This window comes from Contarinia nasturtii, unplaced genomic scaffold (genome assembly GCF_009176525.2).
Source record: "Contarinia nasturtii isolate CC-2019 unplaced genomic scaffold, AAFC_CNas_1.1 Cnas_scaffold_2166, whole genome shotgun sequence".
In the NCBI taxonomy this organism is placed as follows: Eukaryota; Metazoa; Arthropoda; class Insecta; order Diptera; family Cecidomyiidae; genus Contarinia; species Contarinia nasturtii.
Window position 1 is genome coordinate 1,329,998 of NW_022199493.1, and position 23,930 is coordinate 1,353,927.

The 23,930-nt window shown below is 30.4% G+C and overlaps 2 protein-coding genes and 1 long non-coding RNA gene across 3 annotated transcripts in view; 2 read left to right on the forward strand and 1 right to left on the reverse strand.

Annotated features, from left to right (window-relative positions):
• Window positions 1-23,930, forward strand: part of LOC116347836 — a 102,071-nt gene that overhangs the window by 43,658 nt on the left and 34,483 nt on the right. The gene's annotated exons all lie outside the window — the stretch shown is intronic.
• LOC116347839 lies at window positions 18,185-18,574 on the forward strand. The gene is made up of 2 exons (XR_004201724.1): window positions 18,185-18,260; window positions 18,458-18,574. It is a non-coding gene; the product is annotated as an uncharacterized LOC116347839 (long non-coding RNA).
• LOC116347837 lies at window positions 18,195-19,256 on the reverse strand. Its single transcript, XM_031778576.1, has 2 exons — window positions 18,591-19,256; window positions 18,195-18,530 (listed from the first exon to the last, which is right to left on the reverse strand). The coding sequence occupies exons 1-2, from the start codon at window positions 19,228-19,230 to the stop codon at window positions 18,472-18,474; spliced, it is 699 nt and encodes a 232-aa protein (XP_031634436.1). The 5' UTR covers window positions 19,231-19,256; the 3' UTR covers window positions 18,195-18,471.

Here is a 23,930-nt window from a genome sequence, read left to right on the forward strand (position 1 = left end):
CAGCTACTTTTGTTGTGAATAGCCCACCTTTAGGTTTTCAGAGTAGTAAATACACAGTCATAGTAGATAGTTAATCTAAATACAATTTGACAAAAATGTAGATGCGTTTGAAAACATAACATTTTTCAAAAATCCAGCGCGATTTTTGGTTAGAACTTGACAATGGCCGCTTTTGAATCACTAAATTTTAGCATTTTCACCAAATATATCTACAAGCTATTGCCGAGAGTTCTCCATTCAAACTAAACAGTATTTAAAACTTAATCCGTCTAAAATTACCGTTAGAAACTTATTGATAACCCCAATATAAGGAATTATATTCTGGGTTTACAATGTATAGTAACATTCAAGTATTCAAAATGATTTCATTCTTGGAAGTTTTTGGAATTACCGCCCTATGTAATTGCAAACCTGAACTTAAAAAATTTCTGAAAAAAACTTTTTGCCTTGAATATAGGTCCTTCATTCCAGTGTTTCTGGTTCCCGCTTCTAAATACAAGTTTTGATATTATGAAATTTTATCGTGTTCCAAATGAGCTGTTTTATTTGTTGTTGTTTTATTCCATTTTTTCTGTTAAAAAAGAATTGCAACCATTCCAAAAGCATACACATATTACCTCATCTAAACATGAATGAAAAATATTTCAATGTAGGCGCCACTTGTCTTCAGTTGCCACGTCTTTTTCGTCTGTTCATTTCTCGTGAATGTAAGAATCATGTTTTTTCCTATGGATATGTATCTCAAGTGTACAACAAAAATGGTTAAATGGTTAAACGACTTCAATAAAATGCAATATATATAAACAATAAAAAATGCATTTGATACAAGTTCCTTGTATAATATTAGTATATAGAACACTATACACTCTAGTTTTCCCATTATTCCATGTTTCATTTCAAAACGCGATTTATTCAAACAAAGTACTCGAATATGACAGAAAGACTTTTATTTGGAATTATGAATATGTTAATACATTTTTAAGCAAAGACAAGAATGCGCACGTCTTAATATTTTTATTTACTAACAATTATACGCCAGTAAATTATTTTCGCAACTATTCTATTTAGATGTTGTTTTTTATTTGTTATTTTCATCGAGATGATCGAAAAGGTGAAATTAAAGAATATGCTTGATCATGATCCGCATTATGCTGATATTCATTCCTTTTCTTTTAAGATATTAATATAATCTTCAAGAGTAAATGCAACCGTTAATACAGAAAATTAAATGTATAAGATTTGTAATTTATTATGTTGAATTAGTTGACAAAGCCGAAATAGTTACTACATGAATTCTTTTGATTATACAGATTCCTAAATAGCTTTATCATTTTTATCGCAGTTCATTCCTTCCAAACAAAATCTTCGAAGGTGAGACACAACATTATTTTATGAGTATTTTTATCGACAAACTGAAAGATATAGAGCAAAGTACATTTTCTTATGCTCATTTTTTTGACAATTTTAAGTGCTTGTAATTATGTCAACACCGAGGACCACCAAAAGTGGTTAGACTAATAATTTCGACATTCTTTCAATGACCCTATAAAACCAAAATATTTACTGGGAGTATGAATTAATTCGAAGCGTTATTTTTAGTTGGAAAAACTGTATTAATTTCGAAGGAATGAATTTCACACTTTTGAACTGAGCACGTCGCATTTTCCGATATTTTGAAAATTGCAATTCATTTTGCATTCTCTTCTTTAAAATTGAAATATTATAGATTTTTACATTATATGTTAGTTAACATAGCTAAAAGTAAAACGAAATATGAGAGAAAAAATAAAAATATATCCACATCCAACCAGAGCTGTCCACGAACGTTCGTTCGTTCGTAGAAAATCGAATGTTCGTACGAACAACGAACACATTATAAAAAATACGTACACTGCCGCCAGAAAGTTTGAATTAACAATTTTCATATAAATTACTGTTTTTCACAGGTATCGCGGACCATGAAGGAGTCATTTCCGATATATGGTTTATTCAGACAAAATGTAAATCATAGTATCGACTACATTTCATCTGAAGACATCAACTCTCTCTCAGAAGTGATTCCATCATAAAATTTTATTGATTAAAAGCGCAGATACTCAGGAAAATCCATTTTTTTCATATAAAAATAAAGAGGCTTACGTACACAAGCTGAATTTTCCGCATGGAACCGAAATTTTGGGAATAAACTGAAATTATGGTCTATGTATGGTTGCAGTAACTTAAATTACCGTGAAAACTTGTGAATATTATTTTCTTTTCAAATAATCACACCAAGTTTGAAGAAATTTCAATAAAAAATAGCCTGTTCAAAGTTTCACATCATTACGGTACCACAAAGGCATGTCTTTCATACAAAAATGAAATTTGTTGACCTGCGTGACGTCGGCCCCCCACCCCTCTGTCAAATTAATATTTGAGGCTAGATTCTACTAGCATGGAATTTGTGCTAATTTGTGCCACCATTTTTAGAATTTGTGCTATGCACCCGAGCCGGCACAAATTCGACAAAAGTCGATTTTTTTGAAAAAATGAATATTTTGTATGGCAAAAATATAAATGAAATATGCATGAAAACGTGAACAAAGCACAATTCTATATTCCTCGGAATTTGTGCTGACCAACCGCTTCGGCAACCGCTTCGATTCAGCATCTGGGCAGCAATGCTTTACAGACGCTACGAATAGCTGCGCTGTTCAGATAGGAAAAAACCATCACTGTTAAAAATCGATTTTTCGCAAAAATGAACATTTTATATGGGATTTTTTTTTAAACGGGATGTTTTTGGGGAAATCTTTGCACAGGGATTTAGTGCTATATTTGTGCTCACAAAAAATATATACTTTTGTATTGGAGCACAAATTACCCAAATTTTTATTTGAGATACTCTTTCAAAATTTTTACACTGGCAAATATACTTTTCAGATCAAAAAACACGTCGTGTCGTACCTTCTGAGTTAATTGAAGTTAATAAAAATAATGAGTCGTCATTAGGTGTAAAAAATAGAAATGTTATCTAAAGCGAGTCGACCTTTGTGTGTTTGAATACAGGGGGTAAATATTGTACAAAATGTAATACAATAATGACATTTGTGATTTTGACAGCTCGGCCATGATTTGGCCTCCTTGCTCAAAATGAAACACCACCCTATCGAATATCCAGCGACCAGTCTTTTCGACTTGGGAGGAACAGATATCGATTGTGTTTATCGTATTAACTTCTATATGTCTATTGAATAAATCGAGAAGAGAGTATGTTATTCAGCGCTTATGGCTGAGTAATGTCTGAATAAAAACATACTCTCCTCTGGATATTTTCAATAGATGTACAATAATAAATACAAAACACTTCTTTGGAAGTTCCCAATGTGACGCAATACTGTAAATCTGGAAATGTTCTGATATACATTTTCAGTGACGCGTTCGTACATACAAAATGTTAATATTGACACACGAAGTGTTTTTTGATTTGAAAAGTATACATTTTTTTGAAAGAGTATTTCAAATGGGTAATTTGTGCTCCGAACCTATTGGGCCAAAGTATACAAAAGAATATATTTTTTGTTAGCACAAATATAGCACTAAATCCCTGTGCAAAAATTTCCCCAACAAAATCCCGTTTAAAAAAAATTCCTATACAAAATTTTCATTTTTGCGTAAAATAGATTTTTGACGAACTTGTGCCAGCTCAGGATGAAAGTAAGGACTGTAAAAATGATACATTCCGTGAGCACAAATTCCGTGGAGTAAATAAATGTGCTTTGTTCACGATTCCATGCACATTTAGAGCTGATCGCCATACAAAAAGTTCATTTTTGCAAAAAATCGATTTTTGACGAATTTGTGCCAACTCAGGATGAAAGTGAGGAGTGTAAAAATGATATATTTGTTGAGCACAAATTCCGATGATTATATAAATGTGGCTTGTTCACATTTCCATTCACGTTCAGAGGTAGTCACCGTACAAAAAGTTCATTTTTGACAAAAAGTCGATTTTTGACGAATTTGTGCCAGCTCGGGTTGATAGTGAGAATTGTAAAAATGATATATTTTGTGAGCACAAATTCCGGGGAGTAAATAAATGTGGTTTGCGCACAACTTCATGCAAGTTTAAAGGTAGTTGTCGTACAAAATTTTCATTTTTGACAAAAATCGATTTTTGATGAATTTGTGCCAGTTCGGGTTAATGGCACATATTCTGAAAATGGTCTAATAGGTCAGCACAAATTCCGAGGAATATAGAACTGTGTTTTGTTCACGATTTCATGTATATTTAGAGGGTCGCCATACAAAATTTCCATTTTTGACAAAAAATTGAGTTTTGATGAATTTGTGCCAGCTCGGGTTCATAGCAAGAACTTTAAAATTGGTATATTCGGTGAGCACAAATTCCAAACTATCAAAATGTAAACTCAGAAATAAAAAGTAAAGGGGTGGGGGGCCGACGTCACGCAGGTAATTTGTTGTGGATTTTTGTATGAAAAGTCTTCGAAAAATGCATTGCATCTTAAAACTAACGTAAGATTCAGATTTCTCGTGCCAAAAACGCCCCCACTACACATTCTTTCAGCGTTCAAATTGAAAGAATATGATTTTAAGCATTTTTCTCACAAGTGCCTCTTCACAGTCTACACCGATCAATCAATATTGTTGAAAAGAGGAATTGTCAAAACTCCCCAACATTTATGTGTGCGTGAACATAATATGTTTTTATATGAATGAATAAAGGTTGACATATAACCAACTTCATGCTAGTGCTAAGAATTATAATTTGTGAATTGATAGAAATTGTGAAAATTAAATAATAAGTGAATGTTTATTAAAATATTGTTAGTACAAAAAATGTCTAAAAATTTATTTTATTCTAAACAGATTAAAAACTTCCAAAATAATTAGTTCATTTTTCGAAATATCATAAAAATTTTCAAATATTATTTTCATTCCGAATTCACTAGTAGCATGAAGTTGGTTATGGTTCGCTCGAACAGCTGTTTTTTGACATTTTGTTTTGTTTGTGTGTGAGTAAAAGAGTGTAAGAAACTGCGTTAGGGACTTTATAAAGGCATTTGACATTACCTCTTTGACCAGATCTATTCCTCGTAGTGCTCAATCATACCGTGAAGTCAGATTTTGAATTTCATGTCTGAGCACGAAACCGTCGCGTCACCAAAGTGGTTGAAAAATGATAAAAAAATGTATGGATGTGGGTACTCCATTCGGACCAAAAATGATTACCTAGGTCAACAGATATTGTTCAAAAACTAATCAGCACGTCTCCTAGTAGTCCCCAATCACCCTGCAAAGTCAGAATTTGAATTGAGTTTTTGGAAGAAGATTTATCGTGTTTTATTAAATTAACAAGTTTTGGCAACACGCCACAGGACACAGGACACAAGACACATCACATACAGAGACGCACATAAATATTAACATTAAATCGATTTTACTCGCTTTTTAAATGGAAAATCTAAAAAATGAGAAAATGTTGTCCACGAACCAGGCTCAAAGTCCGAACCCCGTGGAATTCAGCTGATCCATGGATTCTAAGGATTTGGCCTGAATTTCAAAACTTCTGTTTATACAGATAAAAAATATTAATTGATGACCTTTGAATGATCTTATTAGTTAAATAAATCAAAAATAATAAAAAAATTGAGGAACTAAGAATAATAAAATTATAAAAATGTTTCCATCAAAGCTTGTAATGAAGTAAAATGAAAAGAACGAAACATTTACAAATGATTTTTTGGTAAGTTACGAAAGCGACTAAACAAAAAACAGTAGAAACATAACTAACTTTCTTATGAAGACATTTTCAAAATCCTTGAAAAAATTCATCAACTTTCATGTCAAGCATAAATTCGAACGTGCTGCGATTTATTTTATTCCGTATGGAATTGTCGCAATGTAGGTCAACAAATTCTGCAAATTTTTCAAGTCCCAGTTCTCAAAATCACGAAATGAAACCCCCACTTTTTCTTTTGAATACCGCTTTTTAGTCGTTGAATACGATTAATTTGTGTTATAATAAATTATTAATTATTACTTTTAAAATTTATTTTTGAGGATTTGTCAGTTTTATATTCAAATTTGGATTCCTTTTTCTGGGTTGCAATGACCGAAACTTTTAACGAACTTGTTGACACCTATAATTTAATTAGAAGAGAAATTTGAGAAGTAATTTTTTATTTTATAAAGTTGTTCGATTGTTTCATTCACATAAAGAATGTAGCAGTCTTTGGAATGTTTTTTAAAAGTTTGATTAATTAGCGAAAAGAACCTCTACAAAATGAAGAGCAAAAAGGCCGAAATGTTCATAAGTATCCAACGTAAAATTGATCAAGCCCGGGAGTAGAAGACATCAACCCTACCTCCAATATATGTACACTAATGATATACTCTACATGTATGCTTACATATTATATTTATTGCCTACTTCATCGTGCGTGCGCCATCATTATTTCAATTATGTTGAGACATTATGTAAAAGATTTCGGCTAGGCAGATTGGGAACTTTTGTTGAAATCAATGTCAACCTACAAAAGCATAGGCATGAGGACGCAAAATTATGAGATTTTGTTTAATTTATATTTTTAATTATTTTTCTGATGCAAAAGATATTATTGTACTAAGCAGTTAAAATAAAATGCGCAAAAACATGTGCACTTTATCATCTTTATCGTTCTTCCAAACCGTGCATTTTAATAAAGTACATGTTTCTTTTTGGTATTTTAACGCTGATAATAAATGTTGACGTAAATATGTAATCCGTATGTCACATAAAACGCACTCAAATACTGTGTGTTGTAAAAAACGAATAAGAATATTGTCATCTTTTTTTGCCTTTTTTGTTCTGGCCGTATATTTTGAGAAAAAGAGAATTTCACATCTAACTATAATACGTCGTAAAGAACATTTATATAGAACCATGCAAGGGTTCTGTCATCAACCATCTTAGGTCGACCTTATTTTCTTTTCACATCAAATCCAAATGTTACTTATATCTTTCTTTACTTGTTCATAAATACAAAATGTTTTGTTATGTTTTCACGTTGCATGCATGTAATTAGCCCTATTCAAGTAAAAAGTTTCGTAATATTCACACTATAGTGGGGCATTTCTATAGAATGACATTTTTTCAACTAAAAATGATATGGAATAAATCAATGCTAAATAATAAAACTTAGTCCATCGATTTGAATGTATGTCAACTTCCATCTCTTTTGCTTAATCTATGCTTAATTGCAAAAAATTTGGTTTTCTACATTTTTGATTAAAACCACAAAACTCAAAATCAGTAGTGATTGTTTGAATTAAGTGACCAAAATTGTAATGAATTTTTCTTTCAACCAAGTTACGACATTACGATATTCAGGCCGAACAGTTAATTTGATTATGTACAAAATTTGCAACCTCAAAGTTAAGTAAAAAATTAAATGTTTGAAGCTTCAAACAAGCCGAAATTTGATGAAATTTTCTTGAACAAAAAAAAAACTATTAGTAAGCTAACGAGATTCTACTATATATTCAATATTAGCATCGATTGGTGTTGAACTGATGATTTCGGTGTGAATTTAGAAAATAAATTCAAAATATTTTACATCAAAACATCCACAAAATTAACCATATGCATCCAAATATCCATAACATGAATTAAGTAGTTTATTGTTTAACTCTTATTTTATTTAATGACGTCAAGAATATAGGTTCGTTTGATATAAACAAAAAAAAAATTACATTTTATGTAAACATAAAATATGTACAATAGATCAAAAATATAATAATACAACATTGTAGTCACAAAACATATGTATGTATTGTTAGTTTGAAGTAAGCAATCACACAAGAATAACCACATGGAAGAATCTTATATACAAAAATTAAGAAATTGTTCTGTTTATTTATCCTTTTCTGTCAGACGACAATAGTTCTCTTTATCGATGATTACATAACATTTGAACACTTCTGAACTGTTTGATTCTATATTGCATTATTGGAAAATTATTTGTGTAAAGGGAAGTCTAAGTGTTACCAAAGAACTACATTAAGAATCAATACTTCGAAACAACAACATTCCAATTGAATTGTGAGAAACAGAACTGAGATATATTGAGAAAAAAAGGTCAAAAATACGTATATGTATATTCTGCATCTGTTCAAAATATATATTTTTTCTCAGTAGTTTGGCAAAAAAAAAAAAGAAATGGACTTAAAGTAATTTTGAAATGACCTTTTTCGTAGTGAATTCTTCATACTGAGTTCGGTTTAATATTACAAGATGGAATAAACATGACTTTTGAGAAATACATATTGAAGAAAAAGCTGTAACCATTTCAAGCGAATCATATCAGTATTTAAGGTGTCAGTTTTCAGTATCATTTCAAGAATTGTAACATCTACGCTAACAGTTTTTTTTATTTAAAATTTGAAATTGAAGACGCTATAGTGCTTGAAAATATGATGAATAGTTGAATACGTTTAATTTCGAATTAAGTTTTTCGCTGACCAGAAGAATATTTTAAGCCAAAAAAATCAAAAAAATTTAATGCAGAAAATTTTTCATTATTGCATTTTATAGTTCTTTAAAGATTTAAATTCATCTAACGAATTACTATGCTACAATTCAGAGCACTTCGTGTTTAAAATTACGAAGATAATCGATGCTCATGGCGCCTATGATATTTCCTTTTATGTAAAAACAAGTTGTTTCAACTCAGTCTATGAGTGAAAATGTTGACACACAAGTGCAATGGTAAATCATTAAATTCAACTTATTTAACTTATACATGAAATGGTCATATTTCTTTCAACTTTTATATGTTTCCAACATTTACACTTCATACCTACTGTACCATTTCCAGAGACATTTCTCTATGATAAACCAAACTACCAAATTTTGTTGACAGTATATCAGACTTGAGAGGAATGCAATGGAATGTCTCATATAAAGGAAAAACACATGTATCAAGTGTTTCTAAGAAAGAACAAGCCACAAATTTTCCAATTTTTCGTTAGTTGACACCAAATCTGTTACACTCCTCATTGTTTGTTACAACTATGGCGAAAAATGAGTATTACGAACACCATCTGAAGAAATTTTTCTACTTATCGACAGATGTGAACAATTTTCTGACATTAATTAGTAGCAGTAACGTGATTGTTGGCTTCATAACGACATTTAAATCACTTCTCAAACGGAAGTATCTTTAAAGAAGTTTTTATAAATACATAAAGGCATTTTATCGAAAAAGTAGCCAAACGTTTGGAATAATTGATTGAAAGATTTTTTCTAAATATATGAATAAATATTCTTCATGATTTACACTATTTGCTTTGCTGTGAATTAAATCAAAACTCTCTGTAGAAAATTATCAAATAAAAAAATGAGCCACAAAATCAAAATTGACATAAAACTTTTAATTTCAATTTGGCTACGAAACAGTATATAGATAATTCTTTCATTTTTTATGAGTAATATTCAACTAAAAACCATGCAGTTCCAAATATGCACTATCTGATAGCTTAATCCAACGAAATATATGTATGTATGTTATATATCAAGTAGGGACGCCTCAGTGGCCGTATAATAGTTTTAAAATAACTTTTAGGGGCCGATCAACGACGGCCAATCAGAACAAAAAAAACATAGTTTTCTCATCAATCTCGGAAAGTTTCAAAGAAGTACTTTATAGAAAGAGGTACTTAAATAGTTATTAGGAACCATTAATCAATCGTGGTGGAAGGCCTGATTTTAGATTAAGATTTTAAAATGTTATGTATATGTAGTGGGTCAAATTTTCACCTTACTCATCTTAGGTGGTTTCGTCACTTGCATGAACTGTCTGATTTTTAAGAATTATTTTCAACGAAATTTTAGATAAACTGAATTCTGTTTTTCATCCTTTTCTTGACCGAAACTATTTTGATTGGGTTTATATCATAATTTTTTTGGTTGTTTTTGACCGAAAATGGATGTTCAATCCAAAAAAAAAATTATAATTATATATAATCTCAAAAATTGCGTGGTTCGTAAAAAAGTGCAAAAACCGAAATCTGCCTAAAGGCTGCATTGATAATATGTTTGATAACAATGAAACTCATTGTTTGCAACAAAACATACAATATTTGGTACATTTTAATTTTGTGACAGCAAAAATTTGTTTATAATAAAAAATAATAATATAAGTATTATATATTCAAATGTCCTGGTATGTCACATTAGAAACTTTTGACTATGTCTTAAGTAATTGTACCAAAAAAGTATTCAAATGTACCACCATTACTGTTTATGTCAGTTTACCGGAAAATAAAATATCCCGAAATATACAAAAAAACATTTTTGATATAATCTGTTGTAAATTACCGTGAAGTTTTGTTTTTAGCACTCGATTTTAAGCACTTTCAAGACTGTCTCAAAAATCAACTGTCAAATGGGCATAAAATGAAAGGCTAGACCTTTTTCAATATATTTTAATTCATGAGTAAAAGACTTTATAATTAATTATATTAATATTTTACATACTCCTCCTAAAGGCAGATCTATGCACTAGATGGTTTAAACTATTATGAATAGTAAAAATTGTCGTTTGAACCATTAGAATTGATTTTAATTAGACGGTTCATTTTAACTTGATCAAACACCGCCTTAGATTTTTTCTTTAATTTTTTTATTTCATTATATTTTTATTGACAAAAGTATCAGTTAACTGCATATTTCTATCGTGACTTTGAATTTTAAGATAACCGACAAAAAATTGCTGCTATTATTAAAAACGATGCGTTGCTCTATTAAACATGTCACATGAGCAGTTAATACATTTTATAAATTTTTTGTTGGCAATACCACGACTTCATTATATTTAGTACAGTTTAAGGTTCACATATGCTATATTTCGAAGATATATCACATTGAAATATTTATTTGACTTACATTTCATTTGACTTACATTTTGGCATTTCAGTAACTGAGGTCATTTTGGCATTTCAGTATTCATCTGTTAATATGTTTTTAGTTATCTACAGGACAATGTATAAACTAAAGACTTTCAATACAATTATCAATCAAAATCGATTATTTTCCGTAAATTATATCAAATAAAAAACCTCTATCGAGGTGAAGAACGAGTGACGAAACCAAAATTTGAAACACAAAATTTCTGATATCAATTTTGTGACGAAAATAGTTCGTAGATATTTTTTCTGTATATACATTTACATATTCAAAACGTTGCAGAAATTTCCCCTTTTTACTTTGAGTTCATACTGACGCAATGAAGCAACGTTCCGAATATACAAATGTATTTCTATGTGTGGGGGGACGCAAGAGTATAGGCGTCAACTCAAGTTCCCCCAAAAGTATATGCATTTCAGAAGCTATTTGTACTGAAAATCGACCGACAATGTTCTAGTGAATTATAACCAATCGCAAAGTGAAAAATGTGGTTTGGTGTAATTTTGAGACATATTTTTTTTTATTCGAAATCATTCCAAAATTATTTGAAAAAATTATATTTGCATTTTAAAAAATCATATTTTAATAAAAAATAATGAAAAAAAAGTTTCGACATGATTTTGAATTTAAAAAAAAATATGTCACAGAGAATAGATCTGCTTCATATACCAAACGACATGAAAATGATAGAATGCATCGACTATATGATTGTCAATGAAAATGAAAGAGAACACATTGCCTCGTAAGTCTGAAGACTTGTTATAGTGTGTTAAAAGTCAGTCAAAGGTTTTCTTTCTACAACAAACTCACCGTCCAATAATCAAACATAATGTATATTGTAAAGAAAGAAAACTTTTAGGTAAACTTTTCTTTGAATTAAAAATGAAGCTTATTTTTTTTTAGCTAATGGTTTTGAGCTAGTTTTTTTTGAAAATTGGAGAAAAAAGGGCATTTCAAATTCTTAAAATTCTGTTAGTGTCGGTCAATATTTTAATATTGCCATTAATTTTTTACCACATTTTTATTTTGTTGATGTTAACGATATGAGCACTTTTATGTACTTTAGTGTGTATGATCTTCCATAAACTTTAAATTCAAATATTCGACCAATCAAGTATCCAAATTTTGAATTTCAATTTGATATTATAAATAATTAATTTCACAGTTGAAAAATGGAATTGGTGTTGTCCCAAAACACTTTGAATGCACTTCTTTAACTTATTCTCTTATTATGCCACTAATTCTCAACATATAAAAAATACTGAAGAAATGACATAGCATTTCAGGCACAGATGTTGTTATGAATTAATTTGGAAGTAAAATTGATAAAGTCCTAACATTGAAAATAAGAAAGTAACAATGAAATGAAAATAAAAGTAAATTATTGGAATCAATAGCCTTCGTTCACTGAAAACCAAATTCGATGAAACAATTCAAAATTACAAGTCATCAGTAAGTTTTAAAAGTGTTCTATAGAATATCTAGTATTTTTGTAATCTACCATTGATGTATAGGTACGAATTTATTGGGAAAAGCCTAATTACATCGAAATTATTTCCTGATTATGGAGTATTCAATACGTGATATAGATACCAAAGAATGATTTGTGCTGTTAAAGATCTTCAAGATGCGATGTCATTTAAAATATTATTCGCACATACACGGCAGTTATTTCATTCCATATGTTAAGTGTGCAACATAAATCAATTTTTATCACCGATGTGTTGCTCTGTGTATTTTTGGGCACATTCATCTAAAACTGTTTGACATTCCAAAATCGTACGCAGAGAGTGCACTCATTCAAAAATTCAAAAAATCTTGATAAAATGAAACAAAGGATCACTAGTGAATAAAAAAACTCATAAGATACAAAAAAGACATATATATATATACTATACAGAGTAAAAAAGCATTTGTAAGGACGTAACAATCCACACGATTCTTATAACATATTGGGAGTGCACACTGCACACATAATCATTGAAAGAACGCACCAAAAACATCGTGTGTAAAAAGAAGAAAAAAACATATAAATAAAATCTTTCGAACACAATAATGAACAAGAATAAAGCAACGTTGAAATAAAGATCGAAAAAAGACACACGTCGCGTTGACTTCTATTTTATTTTATTTCACCAATTTTATTTATTTATTTTACTTTTTTTGTCTGCATTCGGAGTGTTTTTTTTTGTTTTTCATTCATTGGCATACTCCAAAATCATGAATGTTAAGTGTACGAGAATGAAAACCACTGAGCAGGGGGAACAGAAATTTATTGAAACGTCAAATCCAAGTAGTCCGATATTGCCGGTGAAATGAGTAATTAAATGTAGCATGAATATATTTAAAAAAAAATTGAATTTATGTAATATGAAGTCAATCAGTTTTGTTTATATTCCGAACTAAAACAAAAACTTTCTATTTGTTGGCCTTAACCACATAATTTGAATCATGGAATGATATTCTGATAAAAGTGAAAAACACAGGCGACGAAGATGAACAACTGAAAGTCATTCCCATCGTAACTTATTTCGAGTATTTTTTTCAGTGTGAGTTGTGTTTTTAAATACATAGTTGGTCGACAATAATAAATCTATTTAAGTTTTCATTCTCGCGACATTTTGTTCATTCTTCTTTATTTTCATTTTAATTGATGCCCCACTCTTTTGTGAATGTATGTGGGTATCGCGGTTTTGTTTTTTGCTGTTTCATATGTGTTACTTCATTTCGTCTTTAACAAGTTTCTGTGAGGTTCAATTACACCGAATGTTTTAATCAGAAAACCGCCGAAGACGATTTGTTTCACATATTGACAACGACTTAGACGACTGTTTTACCATAGTATTTTCTAAAAGTGTGCAAATTCTGAATTAAAATATAAATTTCACGCAACAAATCTTTTCATCTGCATCACCATAAAGATTGTATATGGTGGTAAGCTGATAAAACTAGCAATTTGAAGTGTCTCATTTGTATACACTCGAAATCATGGGACAATAATTCGTAGACTATTATTTATTATATATATTAAAATTATCGTATTATTATCTTTTATAATGTGTATTATTTTCAAAAGTTTATTAATAAGTTTTAGTTTCAATCAAAATTTCGTTCACTTAGATGTTTGACATGAGTTAAATACCAAGTGTAAATGATTACCAAATGAAGTGTCACGTTCATGGTCACGTTAAATAGATTTTGGTTAAACCAGTTTCCTGGACGATGTAATTAGTTTCAAATATCATTATGAAATCATTTTTATCACAAAAATATTGCCACCTATTTGAATATATTAATTATTGAATCATTTCCATTGTCATAACCGGTGGGCACTATTATTTATTGAAAATCTGATTCATATGCTCTCTATGCCCTGAGCAATGAAATCCCTACTAAAGAGCTAGATGGTAGCGACAGTGTTGATGGGATTTTTAAGTTTATTTGAACGACGATATTCTGACTCAAAATGTTGACATTAAAAATACATGTTATTGTTGTTGTCGTTTCATTGCTGCGTCTATGCCAGATCTCTCTTTATGAAAGTCAGTCTGTGAACAGACGATCTATAACTTACTAGCACCAAATCGAATTTTTCTTCGAATAGTTGGCGTTTTGTTGCATTCTTTGAAGAATATTTACATTGAAAGCATTCAATAGTAGCGTCCACCAGATCGTCATAAAATATGAAAAAACAGTCATACAATCTTCTAATTTTAAATAGTTAAAATAATTTAAAAAAATTGTAACACCACCATAAAGAAACTGAGATTTCTTGTTTAATAAAAATCTTGGGAGAAGTCTCACATTCATTCTCGGACAATCATATGAAAAAGATCAAGATTAGCTGCAAACACTATGCTTTTTTATCTTTTCAAAGACTTGTAAAAACCAGTAGCATTGTGTGAACATAAACCAAGAATAAGCTAATTAAATGTGAAAGATTAAAATGGCGTCATAGTTTTGATATAATTCGCTGAAATCTCTATGAATTATGAAGATAAAAATAATACCACCTTTTATTCATTTGACCCAAACTAATTATTATTTAAAAATGCTTCATAGGCGGCAAAAAAGATAGAAAAAAATCTTATTAGTAAAAAGAAGATAGAATATAATAAGTTAGAAACCTTTTAAATACGCATGGTCTTGTGAGAATATGGGGTTTCTTAAAAATTCTCAGCAGTTTTTTGATGAACCTGTGAATTTTCGAAAGAAATGTGAGAAAATTACACCAAAAATTACAGGTCATATATGACCGGTTTTTTTGGGTTTTTGAATATAAACGACATTTACAATTTTTGTGATTTACACAATATGTTTCAAAGCTGCATAAAGAATAGAATGTTTTTTCTTTTATAACATTCTTCGGTTCAACTTGTAATGAACGGGAAAAAAATTTTGGCAAATTTTTTCAAAATTCAAACGAATCTTCAACTGTTACAAAATGAGCTGTTGTAATGTACAGTCAGATTATGTTTCTCTGCGTCACGTGTTTCATCTTGTGTGGTTTTTTAATTAATCCTGATACAGAGTAGAAAACAAATAATCCTCACAAAATGCTCACGATATCAAAACCGATAGGTAGATGTTCAAAATAATTTCGTTTTGCACGAGATTGAGTTAAACGTGTATCGCAAACTATGTTGCACGATTATTTTGCTGGACAAAAGAAAACCAAGAACGGATAATGGAACAACTTGATCCTCACATTGCAGCTAATGTATGCATAATATTGGTAGAATATCGTTTAAACCGTGATTTTCATATATAATGAAAATCAAATTTAATCTAAGAAAGAGACCAACATTAATTTATAGAACATCTTGAGGAAGGCAACGACAATATAATCAGAATTTCAATATCAAAATCGATATCGTCGACTTTAAGTTGCAGGTAATGTTTTTATTTAAAACCTTTATGGCGCTGTGTCTATAATTGTAAAATATTGTACATGTTCCTGTTTTCTTAGCTTCGTGAGTACATTGTTGCGAAATGAGGTATTTTGAATTGCATCACATGATTTTTCATCTCTTGTTGGCCAAGTAGCATTGTTCATTGTATCATCACATATTAGATTAATGATAATTCCATTCACTAAATACAGTGAACTTTTTGTGCAGATAGTAAATACGTGCCATAGCTTATTAGTTCAACTAATTTAGTATTCCAATAATTTGTATTTCCATTTCCATTTAAACAGGGATGGTAAAAAACAAATTGTTAATACCTGTAACAATAACGTTCTAAAGTTATTGGCATTTAACTAATAAAATAACCAAGTTTTGGACATAAGTATTAATATTGCGAAAAGAAGAAATCATCATATTGAAGAAAGAAATTCATTCAATGAAATTTAAGATTTTATTTATTGTGAAATTTTACTTGCAATTAGATGGAAACGCGAACATTATTGATGAAAAAAATATTGCATATACTTGAGTTTATGAATCTTGATCATAATTTCTTCATGTTTATGTCTTCTACTAAATATTTGTTTATATTGCAAGAATACTTGTTTTTTTTTCGTTTCTTTGAATGAATTCATAATTACTTTCATTCATATCAATTAATCGCGTATAAAAAGTAGCATAGGATAGAAATTCATTTTTTATACATTCTTGCCCGTGAACATTCGTCACATTTTGTAATGGTAATTTTGATTATTATTTATTTTACCATTTGTTACTTGTCTTAGTGCGGTTATCATTTGAAGATTGTCATCTTTAAATTTGCACTTATTTCCATTTCCATTTCTTAGTTCACATACAAAAAGGGGAAAAGGGATAAAAAGTAAATTGTATAAATTTATTTATTTGCTTTAGTCGTTCATTTATCAATATTATTGTTCATTCATTCTGGTTTCGATGCCACTTTTTTTAAATCATAAGAAAGAAAAAACACTTTTTTCATATTTATATCATTTTTACAACCGGTTAATAAGATACACTTATACAGTAGCACACTTGCATAAGCGTGCGTAATGTTAGATATGAAACAACGTATTTTGATGTGTTTCAAGCTTGGGGTCAATCTTTTGTTATTACTGTAGGAAGAAGAGACAAAAGCGAAAGACGAAATGAACAGAGAAAAGAGAAACAATAACAACAGCTCAGATAAAAGAGATAACAATTACTAGTGCTTTGGTTGAATTTTGACATATTGAAAAAATATAACGAATTATGACGCGAACGAATATATAATAAAAAACGTGGCCATAATGAAAAGTAAATGGATGCGGGAACAAAATTTATTTGGTTTGGACGTGATTTGTAAGTGAGCGATTTTCTTGCGATGATAAAACTGCACAAATAAATGCAATGAGGAATGAATAATGTGATAACAAATTCGAGGTCTTATTCGCGCCGTACGTATTTACAACATGTTTCTTGAAATTCAACATCAAAACTAGTTTGTCTCAGTATTCATTAAAAATTTACACGATTATTTTTTCAAGTAGTTAAACATCGAAGTTAGTTTAATTTCGAGATGACGAAAATGAATTTTCTTAATTTTGAGCCATTTCTAAGTTTTAACTTCATAAAGATATGTATTGCCATACAAGAAAGTGCATACATTTTTATTTCAATCTTAAATATTCCATGAGTCGAACTAAAAATCTCTTTGGCCAGTCTCATAATTTGAGTAGCTTCGAAATAAATTTCATTTCTGACTTCTGTTTCATCAAAAGCATAGAAAAATAGCTAAGTAAATAACAGATCTTACGACAAATTATCAGAGAGAAAATATTCATAGGTCTTATATGAAAATATGGCAAGAGAACAAAGAGAAATATGTAATATAAAATAAAAAGAGGCGCAAGAGATATAGCGTGATAAGTCAAAGAAGACAGTAGTGTGAATTTGTCGTTCAGAAACCGAAGCAATTTTTCTTCTAATGTAGAAGTTATCAATATAACATTATTTTCGTTAAGTTTCTTAATGTGCTACATAATATGCATACATTTTTTTAAATAAATAAATAAAAATTATAGATGGGAAAAAGAAAAATTGAATCAATGGTCCCAAACAGAGAATTTCAAACCCTTATTTTATGGGAGAATTTTATTATTTCTGACATGCAATGTATTTATGTAAAATAAATGATTGTAATATAAATTTTGTCAAATTAACGCTAGTACCCAGCAAACAATTGAAAGGGCAAATGCATCCATTATGAAGCACATATTGACGGTCGTTTTCGGGGTTAGATTCGTGTGTAGTTTCAATCATTTCCAAAGGTTTGGCATGGTGGAACATTCAGGTGTGAAAACATGGAAAAAGGGAAAGACAACCATTAGTATCAGTTGAACTGGGTATAAAATACTTTTTTTAAATTAAAAACTTTACTCACCTACGGGCACTCCCCCTCCGTACAATGTTGTACTATTGTACAACTAGACCACAAGACTTTATATAGTCTGTTCATGTCTAGCTAAGCTAACTATAATAGTTAAAATATTTTATTTTATGTAATTTTTTGAATGTATAATTAATTGATGATGTTTGTTAGTTGACATTGTTGTTTTAGTCCGGCGGTCTTAACAATGAAACTGGCAATGGTACATCAAAGATCCGGCAAAGTCCTATGTAATTTAAAGCAAATACATTAAATAATGAATATTCTGTTTCCAATTGATTCATACCTTTGAGCATAATGCATTTTGCTGCAACAATATCTCGGTGCCAAGTAACTGTTTGTGGAACAACATCATCATCATCAACATTTAATGGCCAATTTTTGTAGGTAACTTTAACCTTTGACATTAAACGCCCAGTCCGAAGTTTTTCGTTCACAGCCTCACGATTGCCATCGATAATTTGTCGCTTAATAATTGCACGTTTTCTTCTCAAAACACGTCTGTTGACCGTTGACACAATGATATCTGGCAGTCCAGCGACTGAATCTGGCAGACCATCAATCTTTTTCGCTCTACAATCGTAGCACACTTTAAATCGATCATCTTTTGTGTGCCTTGGAAAACGTTCCTGACAATTCGCGCATGTTTGTGATGTTCCCCATTCATCTTGCATTTCAACTTCTGAATGTCCAAGTTTCTTAATGCTCACACAAAACTTACGCGATCCCGGACATCTTTTACGCTTTTTTATTCCAAACGGTCGATCGGGTTTCATCGCCCAAGCACCAAATTGAACCAACGACGGTTTGTTGTTTGTCACACGCACGGCGATTTGATCATTTACTCTGGTCGAGCGAATGTGATGGTCTAAATCCAGTCGTGCATATTCACGCGTCGCATAAGCTGCCATTCCTTTTCGTAACATTTTAATGCGATATTCAATGTATGATTTCCATGTTGAAGGAATAATTTTTAAAAAATAAAATATGAAAATTTACATAATTTTATTTATTTTTAAAACATGACATCATGATGACGACTGTCTTATTTTGAAGTTTAGAATAATTTTGAACAGTTTTTCTATTGATATGGACTGCGTAATGAATTAAAATAATAATGAATGACAGTAGTAAGTTTTTTTTCAACAGAAAGGGTGATAAAACAAAAAATGGGAACGAATTTTAATATATCATCATCTATGAGTCTTTTCGTTACTTCTAAATAAAAGAATAAATTCAATATAACTTGAACGAAAGTTATTAGTATTAAAAGATTAAACTAACTATTCTTATAATAAAAATCATTTTATATGCTCTGTACCGCATTAATTTATATTTTTTAAAACTCTTTCTCTTCTTAGTGAGACTTGTACTCAGAACATAGAAATGTGTAACAAATCTTAAAGATTTTATTGAATTGTAGTACAAACGCAAATTTTATTGAAATTAAACACGGCGTGTTACACTTCAATAAATTTCGTTTTGGTATTACATTTTGAAAAATTTCTTGACATGCGTTTCACTGGAATGTAATTACCAATGGCAAACGCCAAATATATACGGACCTACGGCAGTGCAATTTCAGCGGTATTCCGTGTTTTTCATACAAGCCTCCCATGTAAATGGTAAAAAATCGTGAAAAATGAAAAAAAATAATTAAATTTCTTTTCTTCAATTCTCAATTACTACTCAAATTTCTGTATCACCTGGTGAAATCAGAATGAAAAAATCGCATTCCTTATCATCCAAATCACGGTCTGAATTTTTTTCACTTTGGGATTGCTTTATACCGAGTGTCCGAGAGTTTCATATAAACTTGCCATATGATACCTATTGAATAACCTTAACCTTATATGTTGACATTTGATTTACATTCCAATTCATGTTGAAGATTTTATCACGACTTTTCTGATCGATCTCATAAAAAGCGTAAAAATTAGTCTTTTTCTAACGCGTAACATCAAAACCAATTTTTTCTATTAGTAACATCGTTAAAAAGCATTTCAAATTGAAATACATGGCAAGACATTCTTCAAAATGTAATACCAAAACAAAATTTATTGAAGTGTAACACGCCGTGTTTCATCTCAATAAAATTTGCGTTGGTATTACAACTCAATAGAATCTTTAAGATTTGTTACACATTTCTATGTTCTGAGTAGAAGTCTCACTTTCATTTTCGGACATTCATTTGCTTATTTACTTTTTTTTGGCGTAGATGAGTTTAAGTTTTCACGACGAATAATAATTTTCCAAACCGGACAACTCCAAATTTATGCATTTCAGTTAATAATATAATACTTATAATGTTCGATATAGTCCATCAAAACATGTGAAATATAGCTATTCATTTACATAATAGATTGTGAACGCATGTGGAAAAATTATAAAAAATTGAATGAATGTAGAATTATGTTCGATTGTCCACTTCTTTTCTTTATAAATTTGTTTATATAAAAAATAATTCCGATCGCAATTATTTGCTTCCCACACTGGAAGTTTGAACAAATTTCAGTGCATATTAGCGTTCTCCTCGAACAAAATTTTCGTTTTTAAACATAGGTAAAAAATCATAGTTTAAAAAATATCACTCAGAATATCATTTTTTTGTGAAAAAAAAATCGTTGCAAAGTTTCACTTTCTTATGACATTATACCGGTATTTTAATACACTTTTCCGATCAGTTTATTCGAAATTATTCCGAAAAATATATTTCTATGAATAAATATTGCTTTGAATAAACATTGCAGCATATAGCGAGAATAATAGGCGTTATTCATAAGACAAAAAAACAAACAAACAATATTTCACTTGTTTTCAGCGGAATTATACCTACATGGTGGAATAAATTATATAGTTTCTAATTTCAAAAAAAACAATAGTTTATCTTTTCAACATTTAGCGACAAATGTAGACATCAAAAGTACCAAAATAAAACTTTAATAGGACTCTAATCAAAAAAAAAATTGTCACACACTCGAAATGTCAGCTAACGACAGGCGCTGAAAGGAACTGAAAACAATAGAAATGATTGTTATAGTGATTGTAGTAATGTAAGTGTTATATGTATTATAATAACAAAAACTTTTATTGTTTTCACTGAGCTGAGTTGTTTATACAAACAATAATTCCTTACGATTCTTATGGAGTTGTCGTAGAATACGAGGGTTGCTGCATAATTATTGAGAAAAATTAAGAAAATGCTCTGAAAAAATTCTGAAAATGGTTTTATTGCTTTTCAAAATATTTGCCATGATGATCGATAAAATTTTGCATTCGCTTGAATCAATTGAACGCTCTAGAATAAAAACAACGTACAGAATGGTTGTTATATAAAAGCGTAAAAAAGATTTGCTCTCGTTGGATTCCACATAAATTGACCGATGACCAAAAATTAGCTCGTTTGAATTGGTGCAAAGAAATGCTCAACAAATATAACCGCGGTGCATCATATTCCGTCTATAACATCGTCACAGGCGACGAATCGTGGATATATGCGTATGAGCCCGAAACTAAACAGCAGTCGACAGTATGGGTCTTCCAAAGTGAAAATAATCCAACGAAAGTTGTTGCGAAGCAAATGGTCGCCTGCTTTTCGCAATTAGTGGACATGTGGCAACAGTTCCACTAGAGGATCGTAGAACAGTCAATTCTGACTGGTACACCACCATTTGTCTGCCAGAAGTGTTTGGTGAATTAAGAAAAAATAACCACCGTCGCAGAATAATTCTTCATCATGATAATGCGAGCTCTCACACATCTCATCACACAACTGAATATTTGACCGCTCAAAAGATCGAATTAATGGGTCATCCACCGTACAGTCCTGATTTAGCACCCAACGATTTCTTTTTGTTTCCGAGCGTAAAGAAAAAACTGCGTGGTCAACGATTTTCGACGCCAGAAGAAGCAGTTGATGCGTTCAAAACACACGTTTTGGAGATATTGGTTTCGGAGTGGCATGAATGCTACGGCAAGTGGTTCGAGCGTATGCCATTATGGCGAATACTTTGAAAAACAATAAAGCCATTTTTGATAAAAAACGATTGCGTTGTATATGCTTTTCTAGAAATATATGGAGCAGCCTACGTATCGCAAAATTTTTTTTGGGAGAGAGTTTGACAGTTTGATTTTTTTTCGTTTCTCTGATAAATTAACATAAAAACATAAAATAAAAATATAAACAGACAAAGAAAAATAAAAACAAGTAAACATAACTCAAACATGTTCGAACAAAGTCGCAAAAGTAGTCGCGTTGTGCCACCTGTTACTGACACGTTGAAACACCTAAACTTATAGAACTTCAGCTATATAAGCACATATTTCAGCAGTGTACACAGAGAAAATATGCAAGGAAAACTAGATGACGTGCCGCATAAATTGTATTTGTCCATATGATTTTCATACAAAATATCGTTTTTGTGTATTCTCTTTTGTGCGGATCTTCTTCAAAGCATAAATGAAGATGAACCGCTCAAAAGAGAATATACAAAAACGATATTTTGTATGAAAATTACATAGACAATATTGTATGCGAAAGTTCAAAAACTATACAAAAGCGTGAAGTTTCAAACGTTTCGGTAATAGATGGCATAACAATGTAGAAATGCCAACGCATTTGAGATATGCAAGTAAATAAAATTGAAAAACAATAAATGGTGCACAAGGGGAAATTGAAGTTTTCCTATAAAAATAAATTTGAATAGGAAAAAAACAAAAATCAAAAAGTAGTTACGTACACAGTGTCAAAACAATGAACAACAAACACATCTGCAGTGAAAAAAAGTGCACCGGCACTCGTTTTGATGGTCAATTTTTGATATGCAACCAATGCAAAAGTAAGTTTGCATCGGAACGGGTGACCATTCCGGAGCTGAACAAATTTGGGTAAAGATAGCCGGCATGAAAAGGAACATCTTTTTGGTTGAATTATATATTCGAACAGATTCAACACTCAAGGTGTATGAAAACAACATGTATGCCTTGAAAGAAGTCGCATCAAAATTGAATACAAATGATGTTTTCATTGTGACCGGAGACTTCAATCTTCCTAAATTGATTTGGTTTGTTGACGACAATGAGGACCCAGACATTGCAATTGCTATCAATGCAGCCAGTGAAAAAGAGAAGATAGTGCTGGATACTTGCTATGAACTGGGACTTCACCAGATTAACAAGAACTACAACCAAAATGGTCGTATGCTTGATTTAATCTGGACAAATGATGCTGAGTTGCTTCAAAGCACCATTAGCGACTTTCATTTGTTGAATTTTGAAAAGCATCATAATGCTATTAGTATACGATATAAAGAGCCAATCATAAAGACAACTGAAACAATACAAACATATCGAGATTTCAACAACGCTGATTATAAACGAATAAATGAGTCGCTTCTTGATGTTGATTGGGATAATGTTAATAATAATAACTGCACCGAACAGCGTTCCTTCGCCTTGGTGGTTTATTGAATATATTTTAAATAAATACAAAATAATTATATTCTTACATCTAGTAGTTTTGAAGGAGATTAATAATTTTCTCAGTATATTTTCTATTCAATTCTATCTATTTTGTTTTAAATATTTTTCAATTCTCAGTTTGACTGTTGATAAATTTACTTCTAAA